Source organism: Hipposideros armiger, unplaced genomic scaffold (assembly GCF_001890085.2).
Source record: "Hipposideros armiger isolate ML-2016 unplaced genomic scaffold, ASM189008v1 scaffold_390, whole genome shotgun sequence".
NCBI lineage: Eukaryota > Metazoa > Chordata > Mammalia > Chiroptera > Hipposideridae > Hipposideros > Hipposideros armiger.
The window spans coordinates 1,231,662-1,246,816 of NW_017731740.1; the positions used below are offsets into that span (position 1 = coordinate 1,231,662).

The following is a 15,155-nucleotide window of genomic DNA, read 5'->3' on the forward strand; positions in this document are numbered from 1 at the left end:
CGTCCAGAAGCCGGCGACTGATCTGCCTCGCCCGGGAAGAGCGCAATGATGGTGCCAACTTGGGCCAGTGAAGCCACGTCCTCCACAACTAGACTGAAGAACAAAAGGACAGCAACTTGTCTGTCCCCCTTCCCCCCAATTCCCCAATAAAAATCTTAAATAATAATAATAATAATAAAAAAATAAAAATAAAAATAAACCAAGCCGTCAGCACAGCCGTGCTTTCTCTGGAGGCTCGAGGGCAGAATCCGTTTCTGGCCTCGTCTGGCATCTGCTGGCTGCCCGCGGTGTTGCCACGCCAGACTCGGCCTGTGTTCACACGGCCTTCCCTTGCGTGTGTTTCAGTGTTAGAGCTACCTCTGTTTCTGTCCTGTCAGATCCATGTGATTGTGTCCACCTGGATAGTCCAGGATGAGCTCCTCCTCTCAGGGACCTTAATCACATGTTTTGTAAAGTAAGGGAACAGTCACAGCTTCCAGCGATGAGGATGCAGACACACCATTTCGAAGGCCACCGACAGGGTGTAACAAATCACATCACGCAAAATTGCCTGTGTTCATAGCAGCATGAGTCACAACAGCCAAAAGAGAAGAGCAACCTCGTGTCCAGCGATGGATGAATAGATGAACACACTGTGGTACGACCATGCAGGGGAATATTATGTTGCCTTTAAAAGGAAGGAAATTCAGACATAGACTGCCACATGAAGGAACCTTGAGGACATTATGCTCAGTGAAATAAGCCAGTCACAAAAGGACAGATACTGTATAATTGCACTTGCATGAGGTACCACGAGTAGTCAGATTCATAGACACAGAAAGTGGAACGGTGGTCACCAGGGGCTAGAGGGAGGAGGAAGAGTGGGGAGTTGTCATTTAATGTCATTTAATTTTCGCAAGATAAAGAGTTCTGGAAATGAGTTGCACAGCAATGCAAATATACTTAACAGTATTGAACTAGACACTTAAACATGGTTCCGATGGTAAATTGTATGCTGTGTGTGTTTTATCACAATTAAAAATATTTTTTTAAAGTAAAATAAATTTATCCCCACACAAGAGCATGCATGCCAAGGGTGAATGAGGTACACAAGGTAACTGCTAGAGGAATTTGGAGGAGAAAGACACCATTTGGAGGTGGGATGGTCAGGGAGGGCTTCCTGGAGGAAGTGGGCTTTAAACAGGATAAAACTTAAAAGGAAAGAAGAGGAGAGAGGATGGAGTGGACAAAGGTTTGGAGATAAAAATGAGATTGGTGCTTCCTTTAGTCCAATACAGACTGAATAGAAATGAGTGATTTTGTAGGTAACTGGGCAGAAATGGGGTTGGCTGGGTAAACTGGGCCTAGAGTCAAAGAATGGCCTTAACTACCAGGCTGCCATTGGATGCCATCTAGAAGTTTATTATCATAATTCATAAATGAGGTAATGAGGGCCTGAAATAATGAACTCATAGAACACTCCCTTTGTGCCAGGCACTGGCCGAAGCATCTTATGCAGATCCATGTTAATTCATATAATTCTCGAAGCAGCCCTGTGATGGGAATATAGTCATCATCCTTATTTTGCAGCTGCCGAACCTGGGGCACAAAGACGTTGAAGTAACTTGCCTGAGGTTATATAATAAAGAGGATGACTTTTTTATTTTAGAGATTTTAGAGATCAAGGCAGAATCCAAAATGGTTGTGTTTTTCAAACGGGCAAACAGACCCTAGAGAAGGCTGGGCAGTTTTCAGGGAAGGAAGAAGCTCAGTTGAATGATAACATAAAGAATATTTTAGGGCAGCAAGCTAGTTCATCATTTTACGGATGAGAGCAGTGAGGCTCAGAATACACAGGCCTGTCCCGAGCCTTCTGTGTGCTCGGTTTCCCACTGGAATCGTCCAGAACCCTTGGGAACTCAGACCTGGGTGGTAGAGTTGGACCAGTGATGACAAGTTGCTATTCTACCCTCTTCCCTGCTGAGTGTGACCGAAGTCCAGGTTTCCAGGCTGTAGTTAGTGTTAGAAATGCCGCCCAGCTAGCATGATGAATGGCTTCACCAAGCAGTGCATTTTGAGTGGGACATTTATAAAGAGATTCTATTTGTCAGCTATAAAGAGGAATAAAAGCTTAGAGAGACAAATGGGAAAAGGATCTGAGATAGAAAAAGAAAACGAGGGGTGCGGCATGTTAGCTCAGTTGGTTAGAGTGCAGTGCTCACAGCACCAAGGTTGCCGGTTCAATCTCCGCGTGGGCCACTGAGCTGCACCCTCCACAACTAGATTGGAACAACTACTTGACTTGGAGCTGAAGGGTCCTGGAAAAACACACTGTTCCGCAATTAAAAAATTAAAAACAAAAAAGAAAGAAAGAAAAGAAAGAAAGAAAGAAAGAAAGAAAGAAAGGAAATGAGATGAGAGAAGCTATTACATGAACAAAGTTAACTACAAGTGAGAGAAAGTCAGTCTTAAATATAATGACCTTATAGAGCCAGGAAGTCACGTGACCCAGTACAAGCTGTCCAACCCAAGATGCAGGGGGTTTGCTTTGCCCAGGCCGACACTGAAGCCCTTGCACAGTTTGTCCTGTAGAACTGGACGGGGCTCCAGCCTTTCTGGCCTGGCTCCCAGCATGATCCCTGCACACTCCACAGATGTTTATAGCACAAGTAATTGGCAAATTATAATCAGCAGGATTCTGTAAACATCCCTTCAAAGTACACAAGAGCATAAAGCTCTCTGCTGACCCAGCAACTTTCTCTAAATGAGTTGAAGAAAAGTTGGGAACAATGTAGCCCATTAATCACCATCGCGTCAAGGTAGGACACTGTCTGAGTTGGCAAGATCAGGAAATCACAGGGCTGATGCCTTAAATGCTTTTAAACCGACCGTATAAAGAAGTAAAGGTTCGGTGTCTGATCGATCAGGAGAGACTAGGTTATGCTGTGATGACAGACAACTGCAGACATCTCGGTGGCTTTACCGTGAGGTCCATTTCTCACACCACACGTCCATCTGGCTGGTGGAAATGTTCCTTCTCACTGATGGAACAGCCACCATGACCGGGGAAGAAACAGTGTGGCTTTTATTATTATTATGGAGGTATAATTGATGTAATATTATATTAGTTTCAGGTGTACAGCGTAATGATTTGATATTTATATAGGGTATGGCTTTTAAAGGGACTTGAGTTTCGGGAGTTGTAACATCAACTACTTCTGGAATCTGTTATCAACCCCTAGGATGCATTTATTCCCCCATTTGTAAATTGTGGGTAATAGACGCAGGCTTTTCTTCATTGAGGGGGTGTGTTAGGATCTGTAGTAACTGTTGTATAAAGTAATGGGACTACCTTTTTAAAATTTTTAACCAAAGGTATGCATCCCAATTGTTACAGTCATTGAAAAGTGTGAGTTTCAGATGACGTTTATTTCAGCGATGCTGCTACTGCTCAGGGCCTTTTCAATGCCTTCAGTTTATGAGTCACTGTAGAAATTTCAATATGAAAAGGGTTGTGGCAACAGGCTAAATCATAGGACTCTGTCACCATGAAAAAGCCAAAAGTCAGTCTCCACGAGAATCCTAAGGTGGCACCCATTATTCTGATGAATTCTTCACCGTGCTCGGTCATATCGTTAGCTCTATAGGCTCAGAAACCTGAGTTTTTATCCTCATGGGAAGACTCACATTAACCAAGTTCAAAGTACTGATGTATAAATCAGTACCGATGTCTCAAATGTCAGTACTGATGTCTAAAATGTCAATGTACTAGATTCAAGTGAGTGTATGACCCTCACCTAGACCAGCCCCCCTGGGTCATGATCCTTGACCTCTAACCCAGGAAGTAGAGGCAGCCGAGGCAGGATGGCAGAGGGGTTCACAGGGCACCTTTGGGGACAGCTTGACTTTATTTGGAATCCTGGCTTTGCTGTGACATGGACTACCTGACATCTCCAAGCCAGAATCTTCGCTGGCAAAGGAGTGCTAATGCCTTATTTTAGATGGTAATGCAATCATACACGATTCTCAGCACCATGTCTAAGACAGCAATGCTGCAGTGTGCTTCTTGGAAAGATGGAATTCGTAGGAGAGTTAAATAGGTAATTTGAGAGTTTAATATGATCAGCTAAAGTAGCCCCATTTCAGCTACTTGCACCTTCCACTCACCCCACCCTTCGGAATGATTATTTAATCATGCTATGAACTATTCTAGCCCTGAGAGTACTGTCATGCTCCACGTAATGATGTCTCCCTCAACGATGGACCAAATATAGGATGGTGGTCCTATAAGAATATAATGGAGCTGAAACATTCCTATGGCCTCGTGACATTGTAGCTGAGGTAACATCTCAGTGTAACGAATCACTCACGTGTTTTTGGTGATGCAGGTGTAAGCAAACCTACCGCTCTGCCAGTTGTATAAAAGTGTAGCACCTTCAAATATGTATAGTACGTAATACTTGATAATGACAATCAACGACTAAGTTATTAGTTTATGTAATTACTATACATTCTATCATTTTAGAGCATATGCTTTATATATCTATATCTCTATATATAGAGAGATATAGATATATAAAATTTTTTTTAATGTTGCTGTAAAACAGTATGTATGCTGTGTTGTGCCAGCAGCAGCCTCATATAGCTTGTGTTTACCTCATCTCAGGTGCCTCAGTTTTTCTTATGCTTGATTTAGTCTCGTATTGCTTTGTACAGTAACATGCGGTACAGACTTGTAGCCCAGGAGCAACAGGCTGTACCATAGAGCCTGGGTGGGCTAGACCATCCAGGTTTGTGTAAGTGTGCCCGATCCGATGATGTTTGCACAATGATGAAATCGCCTAACTATTTCTCAGAACGTGTCCTCATCGTGAAGTGGCTCACAATTATAATTATTTTTCTTTCTGGGTAAATTTATATATCTCTGCTCAATTACATTGACATGGTGACTTTCAAGTTTAACTCTCAAGGAGAAGGAAATCTTACCTCTACCATTTCCAACTTCAGGCTGGAACCTTGTCGTAACCCCGAAGAACCCACAATAATGACTTGATAGTCACAAATCAAATCCATTATGAGTGCAGGAAGACTTGTCACCAGGGAGGATGCTCTTACAAATGGGCACAAGCTTCAAAGGCAAACTCAAAAGATTATCAAAAATGTTTTAAGAAATAACAGGCATCATAGAAATGCTCAGACTACTTTGAAAGAGGTGGCAATCATTTGGACAGATAGATTATGCGACATTGCAATTTAAAAATCAACCATACTTCCTTACATTCAGTCACAACCTCTACATTAAATGCTTTGTGTCTGGGCAGCCCTGTACCTTTAGGGGTGGAGGCTGACAACAGAGCTTGTACCAGCCCATAGCATACATAGCTAGGAGCCTCAAGAACCCCATCTTAGGTTCTACTTTGTAAATTATCAGTGACGTTCTGAGACGGGCCACACGTACTCCGCTGCGTTCCTCCTGGTAGATTTCTATTTACGAAGGAGAGTCTTCTATAAAGTCTTGAATTCCCTGTTGGTTACAGAGATTGCTTTTTCACTTTTTCAAATGTTAGTGTGAACAGAAGTACAGAACATTGGATGGCTTTGATTTATCAAGATGGATTCTCCTGTTGACTTATGTCTTCCGGAGGGAGGAAGCTGATCTCGCTTAACACCCACTCCTGTCATTTCTAGCTGTTTTCACGGGTGAATTGGTGGTCATTGAGGCCCAAAGGCTGCCCCCCCCTGTGAGCCCAGAAGTGAGGCATCTGCTTTGGCTCTTTAAAAAGAACGTTAGCTCCTGCTCTGTGGCCCTGATCAGAGCCTGAATCCGTGGTGGCAAGTGCTGTGTGCCCCTCATTTTGTATCTCCTGCAGCCTTGGCTCATGCCCTGCACATAGTAGACACTCAGTAAATGCCTGTTGAATTAAAAGAAGTGCACTGGTCTTAGCAAGGGCTGCTCTAACAAAATACTGGGGGCTTATACAACAGAAATTTATTTTCTCACCGTTCTGGAGGCCAGAAGTCCAACATCAGGGTGCCAGCCTGATCGAGTTCTGTTGAGGGCTCTCTTCCTGATGTGCAGATGGCATCCGTCTCATTGTTTCCTCTCACGGTGGAGAGAGAGAGAGAGAGCAGTCAAGCTCTCTGGGGTCTGTTCTTATAAGGACACTAATCCCGTCATGGGGGCCCCACTCTCATGACCTCATCTAAACCTAATTATCTCCCATTGGCCCATCTCCAAATACCATCATGTTGGGGGTTAGGGATTCAGCATATGAATTTGGGGGGTGAAGGCACAATGCAGTCCATAGCATCACTCAACAAGTGAAATAAGAAACAAAACTGTCATGTAACTCTCTCTCTTCTTCTTCTTTTTTTTTTTTTTACTTTCTTTATCCATTTCAACCCTCACCCCCCACACCCTTGGTAACCACCAATCAGTTCTCTGTATCTTTGAGTTCTTTTTTAATATTTTTTAGATTCTACATATAAATGAGATCATATGGCATTAGTGTTTCTCCTGTCTGACTTATCTCACTTAGCATAATTTTTTCTAGGTCCATCCATATCGTTGCAAATGGTAATATTTCATTCTTCTTTATGGCCGAGTAATGCGCCATTGTACAAATAAATGTACCACCGTTTCTTTCTTTTTGTTTTTTAAAGATTTTTATTGGGGAATCGGGGAAGGAGAACAGACAAGTTGCTGTCCTTTTGTTCTTCAGTCTAGTTGTAGAGGACATTGCTTCACTGGCCCAAGTTGGCACCATCATTGCGCTCTTCCCGGGTCAGGCACATCAGTCGCCGGCTTCTGGACGGCTGCTCACTGCGGCTGCTGACCGCTCACGCTGGCTGCTGGCCACTCACGCTGGCTGCTGGCTACATACGGTAGCTCATGGCAACCCACTGCCACAGGGGCTGCAGCCTACACCATCGCCGTCCACCCATGGCAGCCCAGCTCCAGGTTGAGCTGTTGTTCAGCATCTTAGCTGTAGAGGGCAGTGTCACTGGCCCTCATATGTGGGATCCGAACCAGGGCCCTCTGGCGTCCCAAGCCAGCTCCTAACCAACGCGCCACTCAGCCGGCCCCCACAGTTTCTTAATACAGTCATCTACTGATGGGCATTTCAGTTGTTTCCATGTCTAGGGGTGCATATATTTTTTCGAAATAGCATGTTGGATTTCTCTCGGTGGATAACTAAGAGTGGAATTGCTGGGTCATAAGATAGTTCCATTTCCAGTTTTTTGAAATACTTCCATACTGATTTCCACAATGGCTGCACCAGTCTGCAATCCCACCAACAGTGTATGAGGGTTCTCGCCACATCTTTGCCAGCACTTGTTGTTTTTTGATTTATTGGTGATAGCCATTCCGACCGGAGTGAGGTGATATCTCATTGTGGTTTTTATTTGCATTTCTCTAATGATTAGTGAGGTTGAGCATTTTTTCATGTCTGTTGGCCATCTGTATGTCCTCTTTAGAAAAATGTTTCTTCTTGTCCTCTGCCCATTTTTTAATTGGGTTGTTTGTTTTTTTTGGTGTTGAGTTGAATAAGTTTTTTTAATAAATTTTGGATATTAACCCCTTATCAGATGTATCATTGACAAATACCTTCTCACATTCAGTAGGATGCCTTTTTGTTTTATTGATAGTTTCCTTTGCTGTGAAAAAACTTTTTAGTTTGATGTAATCCCATATGTTTATTTTTTCTTTTACTTCCCTTCCCTGAGGGGATATATCAATAAAAGTATTATTAAAGGTAATGTCTGCAAATTTACTTCCTGTATTTTCTTCTAGGAGTTTTATGGTTTCGGATCTTACATTTAAGTCTTCAATCCACTTTGAATTTGTTCTTGTATATGGCATAAGGAGGTGGTCTAGTGTCATTTTTTTGCATGTATCTGTCCAGTTTTCTCAGCACCATTTATTAAATAGGCTATCTTTGCCCCAATGTAAATTCTACTTCCATTGTCATAGATTAAATGACCATATAAGCATGGGTTTATTTCAGGGCTTTCAATTCTGTTCCATTGATGTATGTGTCTGTTTTTATGCCAGTGCCATGCTGTTTTGATTACTATAGCCTAGTAGTATAGTTTGCTTTCATGTATAGTGATACCTCCAACCTTGTTCTTCTTTCTCAAGATTGCCATGGCTATTCAGGGTCTTTTATGGTTCCATATAAATTTTAGGATTATATGTTCTATTTCTATGTAAAATGGCATTGGTAATTTAATAGGAATTGCTATATATTGCCTTAGGTAGTGATAAAAACATTCTTAGGTAAAGTGTGGTCTCCTCTGGAAAGGCAGATGGAAGGTGGGTTTTCAGTTTATTTTTCAATACTGTTCCCAAGGCCCTTTGGCCTTAATTTTTAATGTTTCTTGCAGGAGGGTACTTTTATTGTTTCGGATTTAAATTGTGGGAGCATGTAGAGTGGTCAAGGGCAGAGAGCCTGGAGCCAGGATTCAAATCTCAGCCCCAACACTTAAACAGAGAAGTTTAGTCTCTGGGTGCCTATTTCCTCTCTGTACAATGGGGTTAATACAGGAGCACCTCATAGGGATGTGATGAGGGTTAAAGAGGCTGGTATTTGTAAAGTGCTTAGAACAGGGCCTGGCACGTAGCAAATACTATATAAATGTGTGTTAAATATATATAATACGTATTACATAATATATAATAGGTTAATATAATTATGGTATATTGTAACATCTACGATAAAATATATTAACATATTTTAAATCAATATGTTTTATTACATGTTATATAATATATGTAGGTAATATATGTAACAAAATTATACACTTGTGTATAAATGTATGTGTAAATTAAATATGTAACAAACAATATGTATTTATAATATTAATGATTAAAATATATAACATACTCATTATTAAATATATGTATAATATTTATGTTATATTGTTGTAATATATGTTGTATTTTATAACATGTTCTAATATATAATATGTATATTTATTATAAATGAATGTGTAATACGTTTTTAAATAAGGCATCTTCCCATGAGTTCAGTGCAAAACAGTCTCCTGTGTGGGGAAGGACAGCCCATGGGTTCCTGAGCCCTGTCTGTGAGTGAGTGCCATTTGTTGGTAGAACAAACTACTAGGAAACAAGGCAGTAGTTCTCCATCTCTTGATGGCCCTGTACTTGGCTGTTTGCTCAGCGACGTCCTCATTGTCTACTCCTGTGGGTTTTGTAAAAATCATTGGCATTGATGTACTTGAGCTTTGAGACATTGCCATTAAAAAACAACTCTGTACACCTGAAATTGCATATTTTAGGAAATGTAGTCACCCACCACTTACCCCTTTTGCATTCTATCCTGTCTCCAGCCCAAGCTTTTGGCCAAGGAGCTGCTTGACCTCGTCGCATCTCACTTCAATCTGAAGGAAAAGGAGTACTTCGGAATAGCCTTCACCGATGAGACGTAAGTGCCCCCATGAGCCCTCAGACCCTGAAAGGAAACTTGAAATTGCACTGTCCCGACTGTCAGCAGGGAAATCAGCCGCAGACCACTTGGGTCCTGGGGGACGGGGTCAGTGCAAGTTCATCATCCGAATTTCAAAGGCCTTGTGATCATGCCTGAAACAGCCAAAGGGTATAATTAGGGTGATGCTCATATTATGAAATTATTAGGTAAACTAGTTTTTATAATCAAGCAGGTTCGTGTTCAGAACCAAAATGTTTGTTGTTGTTGTTTTTTTAAGTAGATAGGTTTACATGGGTTTGTTTTTTATTAAAATTAAATGAAAACTTCTGGAAATTAAACTTTTTCCCTCAGTGTTGGAATAACAATAACAGGAAGTGAATTTAATAATAAATTCAAAATAAAAAGTATCTGTACAGTTTCACTGTCTACGCTGAAATAGACTATAAAAATAAAAAAATCCAGATCACTCAGCTGATGAAAAGTACATTTGCTTTCAATGGTTTTTCAGTTTGGCTCTATAAAGTTGTGTTTTGCGATATGAGTAAGGAATAGCTTTACTAAAATTTCAATTTCCTTCTTAATATACTGTTAGCAAAAGAGCATGATGAAAACCTGCACAGATTGCTAGATAAGCTGTTCTAAGCAAATGTTTCATTATGTTTTTTCTTCTTTGTGTACACACACACACACACACATACACTCCTCCAAATCTTTAGAATCACAAAGATGATTTCCTAAAATACTAATAGATCAGGGTTGAGTCGGTGGCTGGACAGGACAGTACAGGGGAGGCCATGCCCTATCAACCAGATGGCGCCATCAAGGCAGGATGGGCTCAGAAGCAAGACTAGGAGACAGCCACATTGGGGAGTCGGAGAGGTGATCAGATATGTCTGCATGTGGATACACTTAGTCTGGGGAGCTGCAAATGGGCAGATGGCCATAGCATTTATTATCTAATCAGGACACTGGGAGTAAAAGGGGGTGTGAATAGGGACTGTCCCGGGCTTTTTCCTTGAGAAATCCTGGAGGAACCAGGTCGGCCCCTGGCCCTGAGCCTGTGGGTTACTGAATCAGAAGGAAGGCAGGAATGGTGGCCCCTGGTCTAGAGGGATTGCTGTGCCTGCAGGTGGGGCCAAGCGAGCAGGGCTGTGACTGGAGCTCTGTGGTGGGAAGGTGTCAGTGGAGTAATGAGAAAAAAAAAAAAAAGGCTTTAAGGCAAATATACATTGAGAACAGCTACTTTCACAGGTGCAGATGTTTCTCCTCTTTCTCCTGAGAATCCCTGTAAACCCCCTATGTTGCTGTTCATACATTTGTCACTAATTAGAAGGAAACCAGAAATTTCAATTAATCATATCCCATTGTTCACATTTCCCAAGTATGATTACTCTCCTTAAAGATCGAGTGACCTCTAGATGAGTCCCAGTTAGACTTCCCTTTTGAATAAACAAGAGTCAAAGAGTGAGCATGTTGTTCCAGGCCAACAAGGAAGAAATACTGAACGTTTCAAATCACTGCCCTCACAGCACTGGCCAGAAGGAGTCGACTGTAAGGTAGAAAGTCACTCTTCTCCTGGGACAGACGAGAGCAGAAACCACACAGCACAGAAAGGAGAGTGGGGACGCACAGCACAGGTTCCTTGTCCCATCACTGGCGCCTTGCTCCCTGGGCTGGCCAGGAAAGCGTGTGTGTGCATGTGTGTGTGCGCGGCAAGGCTGGAGGACACACGTCCCACACCCTGGATTGGGAATGGCAGCGTGGAGGGCTCTGTGGGGGGTGGCGATGAGGAGGATGTGAGCCATTTCCTGGTACGGTCCAGAGAAAGTGTGGTCACCACCATCCCCACCTGAGTGTGGGTGGGAAGCTTTCTCCAGTGACCGTAGGCGTGGAAAAGAGCTGCAGCTGGCCGACAGTTCCTGAAAAAGAACTGGCAGGTGGGCCTGACTCATGAGGGGGAAACGGCGAGTGTCAGAGGCCCCTAGGAAATTAAGAACAGGGGGCTCCCAAGGGACTAGAACAGGAGACAAAAACAAAGGGGGCAGCCTTGACTCGGGAGAGTCATGGCCTGACAATGCCAGGGGCCAACGGATGTTGGCTGGTGGCCTCTTTGGTCATCTAGACCTTTCTCCTTTTCCTGGTAAAAAAGGGGAGAACAGAAGCTGCCATGAAAAAGGAGTGCCAGTGAGTATGACTTAGTCTAGGCTGATGATTATATGACAGTAAGTACTAGCCATATATATCTATATCTATATCTATATCTATATCTATATCTATATCTATATATCCCTAAACACTAGCATAAGATCTTTTAATATCCTTGTTTTCAGATTATGCGTGTGTGACTTCTGCAGGTGCTACACTGCATATTTTATAATGAAATGCAGAAGTTTCATCCTTTATTCTAGCCCATGGTATACCCTATGTATTGCCTATTTCCTCATGTGAATCAAACAAGGCTAACACGTGGAAAGTGTTATAAACTATAAAATACTGTACAAGTGTAAGATATTACCAGCAGTGTTATGATTCCATATAGTAGCATATAGGATTTTTAGGTCATATATTGTCAGTGAGTCTTTCAATATTAACTGCTGTTGATGACATTTTGTAGGGTCTGGATGGGCCTGGAGAAAAGATATATAAAGCAGACTATAGCCAGGAAATTAGAAGTTTCCCTAAGCTTCTCTCGCCCCCTAAGTTGTGTTCATTAATAAAGTCTATAGTGCAAGACTTTATGCCCAAGGATATTTAATATTGTTAACTAATCCACAATTTTGCAACATCAGTAATAGCTCCACCTTCTTTTTTTGAATTTAAATTTTAAACTTTTTATTTTGAAATCATTAGACTTACAAAAGGGCTGTAAAGCTAGTACAGAGTTTCCACGTATCCTTCACCCAGCTTATCCAAATGTTGACATCTTACAAACTATGTTAATTAACATTGGTACTATATTATATTACCATATTACTGGTACCAAGCTATAGACTTATTTCCAATGTCACCAGTTTTCCCAGGAATGTCTTTTTCTGTTCCAGTATTCAATAGCACACAGCCCCTTTTATTTTTAATAAATCTGTCCTAATAAAAAAGATACAGATGGTTATCTGATGATTACCTGCGAATGATCTGAATTGTGGTGATACATGCAAACAGTGACACTTTGGCAGTCTTTCAAGCATTCTGAAGCAACGGAAGAACCTAGTATTAATTTGATCCTAAAATAATTATGTATGTTTTGCTAAAGTGTGGTTCTCAACCTTGGCTGCACATTGGAGTCACCTGGGACATTATAAAATGCCAGTGCCTGGGACCTACCCCAGAATTGTGATTTAATTGGTCTGGGAGTATCCTGAGCATCAACATTTTTCTAATATACATCCAAGTATAAAATATAAAAACCCTTGTTCTAGAGAGAAGGGAATGTCGGAGTAAACTTCCTCTGCTCCCTCCCTCCAGATCCGGGAATAGATGCTGATTTCACTCAAATTTGGACTATTTGGGGCCAGTCATGACATGTGCCGGGGGCCTGCAAAGTTACAGATTCTCCCTTCTAGACACTGTAGAAACCCGACAGTGTGAGAACCAACTCAGAAGTTTAGCTTTACTGTTTCCATCAGCCCAAAGAGTGTAGCTGAGATTTTCATTTATCAAGCATTGGCTTCCATCATTTAAGGAAAGTTATTTTACATTTTATTTTTCAAATATTTCCATTGCTGTTTTAACACTCAAGTCCTTGGGGTTTTATTTCAAAGCTCATGGTTCTGATTATATCATTTATATTTTATTTTATTTTTTATTAAAATTTATTGGGGTGACAATGGTTAGTAAAATTACATAGGTTTCAAGTGTACAATTCTGTAATACGTCATCTATATATCACATTGTGTGATTTAAATCACTGAAGCCCTGATCCATTCTCAATCATAATTTTTGTTTCCTCTATTTGGATTTCTTTTTTTTTTTAACAGTTTCATTGAGGTATAATTATTACACAAAGAATTGCACATATTTAATGTGCACAGTTCGATAAGTGTAGACATAAACAAGCACCAAAGTTTTTAACTTCCAAAATTTTTGAAAAGTTCTTGACAGAGGGTTCCGTTATCAAAAGCTATAACTAAACTTTTAGACTATTTTAGCAGAAATAGTCAAACACACCCCAAGTTGACATAATAATTAGCATAATATATTTAAATTGAATTTGAATTTCCTATCATAAATTTAAGAATTGTGTGTCTAATGCTGTAAATGAGTATTCATTTAATGAAAACCTTTAAGAAGTATTTAGAAAGTTGAAGGAGAAAGGCAAGAAACTTGGTTAGCTATCATTGCACATTTTAAAAGCCAGGTACAGTTAGAATGTATTTTCACCAAGTAGTTCTTAACCTCATATTTAATCACAGAACCCTTTGAAATTTGTTAAGAAGGTAGGTAATTACCTTGCCTATTCAAAAGTTTACACACGAAATAGTTTACTCTTAAATTTTACAGGATTCACAGACACCCTGAAGCCAGAATCCTAGTTTAAGACCCAATTAAGGGTGCTTTGTTTTTAAAACAACATGCTATGTTTCAATTAATTGTGCCATTGATTGGTACTGTTTGGGGAGTCTGATTTATCCGGATAATTACAGCCCAGTGTGCCCTTAACTAATTGGGTCTATAGACCCAATTCCAGGACCACAGGAAGTATCCTTGATCCTCAGTGTCCTTGAGTCCTAGCGTCTCTTGACTAAAACCATGACGGGCATTGACCGAGCCATGTGAACTGCACTCCCAGTCTCAAGCTTACCTACCATTTTAAAATAGGCAAAGTCGAAAAGCAGTTTTCCTATCGTGGAAGAGACAACAATACGCAGTTCTGGGAAAGCAATTTGGTATTTAGAAATAGGTTTGGGATTACCATTCATTAAAACCCCTGAACCAAGAGACTGCGTTGAAAATCAGTGGCTACACCCTCTGGGCCTGGGTTGTAATAGCTGCTTCTGGCAACGCAGCATTCAGCGTCCATTACCACCTTGGAGACTCGCTGACGTTATGGCAAACAGCCGTCTCTTCTATTTAGTGATCAGGAAAGGGCGTTAGCACAGCTCTTTCTGTGTGTGGCTAAGATAAATAAAAAAGAATGGGGCGCTGTGAGAAGGCCTCAGGGATCTAGGTTTTCTCCTGACTTTTTCATTCTCAATGCAAGTGATACGGTAGTGTTCAGACCCTAGGGGAGCAGAGGGAATTCTGACCGAACCTGGAGACTGTTTACTTTGGGCAGGAGTGGTGACTCCACATGGATGGCTGTCACCGAACCGACAGAAATGCTCATCCATGGGGCATATTTGAAGCCGACGTATTCATTCCTTAACAAATGTTATTTTGCATCAGTTGTTAAGCACCGGACATACAGAAATAACTACATGTTGACCCTTTGTGCGGCTTGTATTTTTAGGTTAGGAGGTAAATAATAAGATATAGTGTAGGAGGGGCTATAAAACAAAATTTGGAACAGCTTTAGGAGAGCAAAGGGTATAGCACACAGTTGTTCCATAAATAAAAAATTAAAGCCATAAATTTGGTTGGATCGAATAGCTCATAATTTAGTAATCTGGTCTCACACTTTAGCTTAGTTTTTGTGTATGTCACTCTCTGGTGTAGTTACGTAGGTACGTGTTCTCTCTCTTTCTCTCTCTCTCTCTCTCTCTCTCTCTCTCTCTCTCTCTCTCTCTC

The 15,155-nt window shown here is 41.2% G+C and overlaps 1 protein-coding gene across 1 annotated transcript in view; it reads left to right on the plus strand.

Annotated features, from left to right (window-relative positions):
• Positions 1–15,155, plus strand: part of FRMD4A (FERM domain containing 4A) — a 327,824-nt gene that overhangs the window by 135,578 nt on the left and 177,091 nt on the right. Inside the window, exon 3 of the mRNA XM_019663415.1 lies at positions 9,334–9,428. Within this exon, the coding sequence (XP_019518960.1) occupies positions 9,334–9,428 (95 nt within the window). The remainder of the gene's footprint in view (positions 1–9,333; positions 9,429–15,155) is intronic.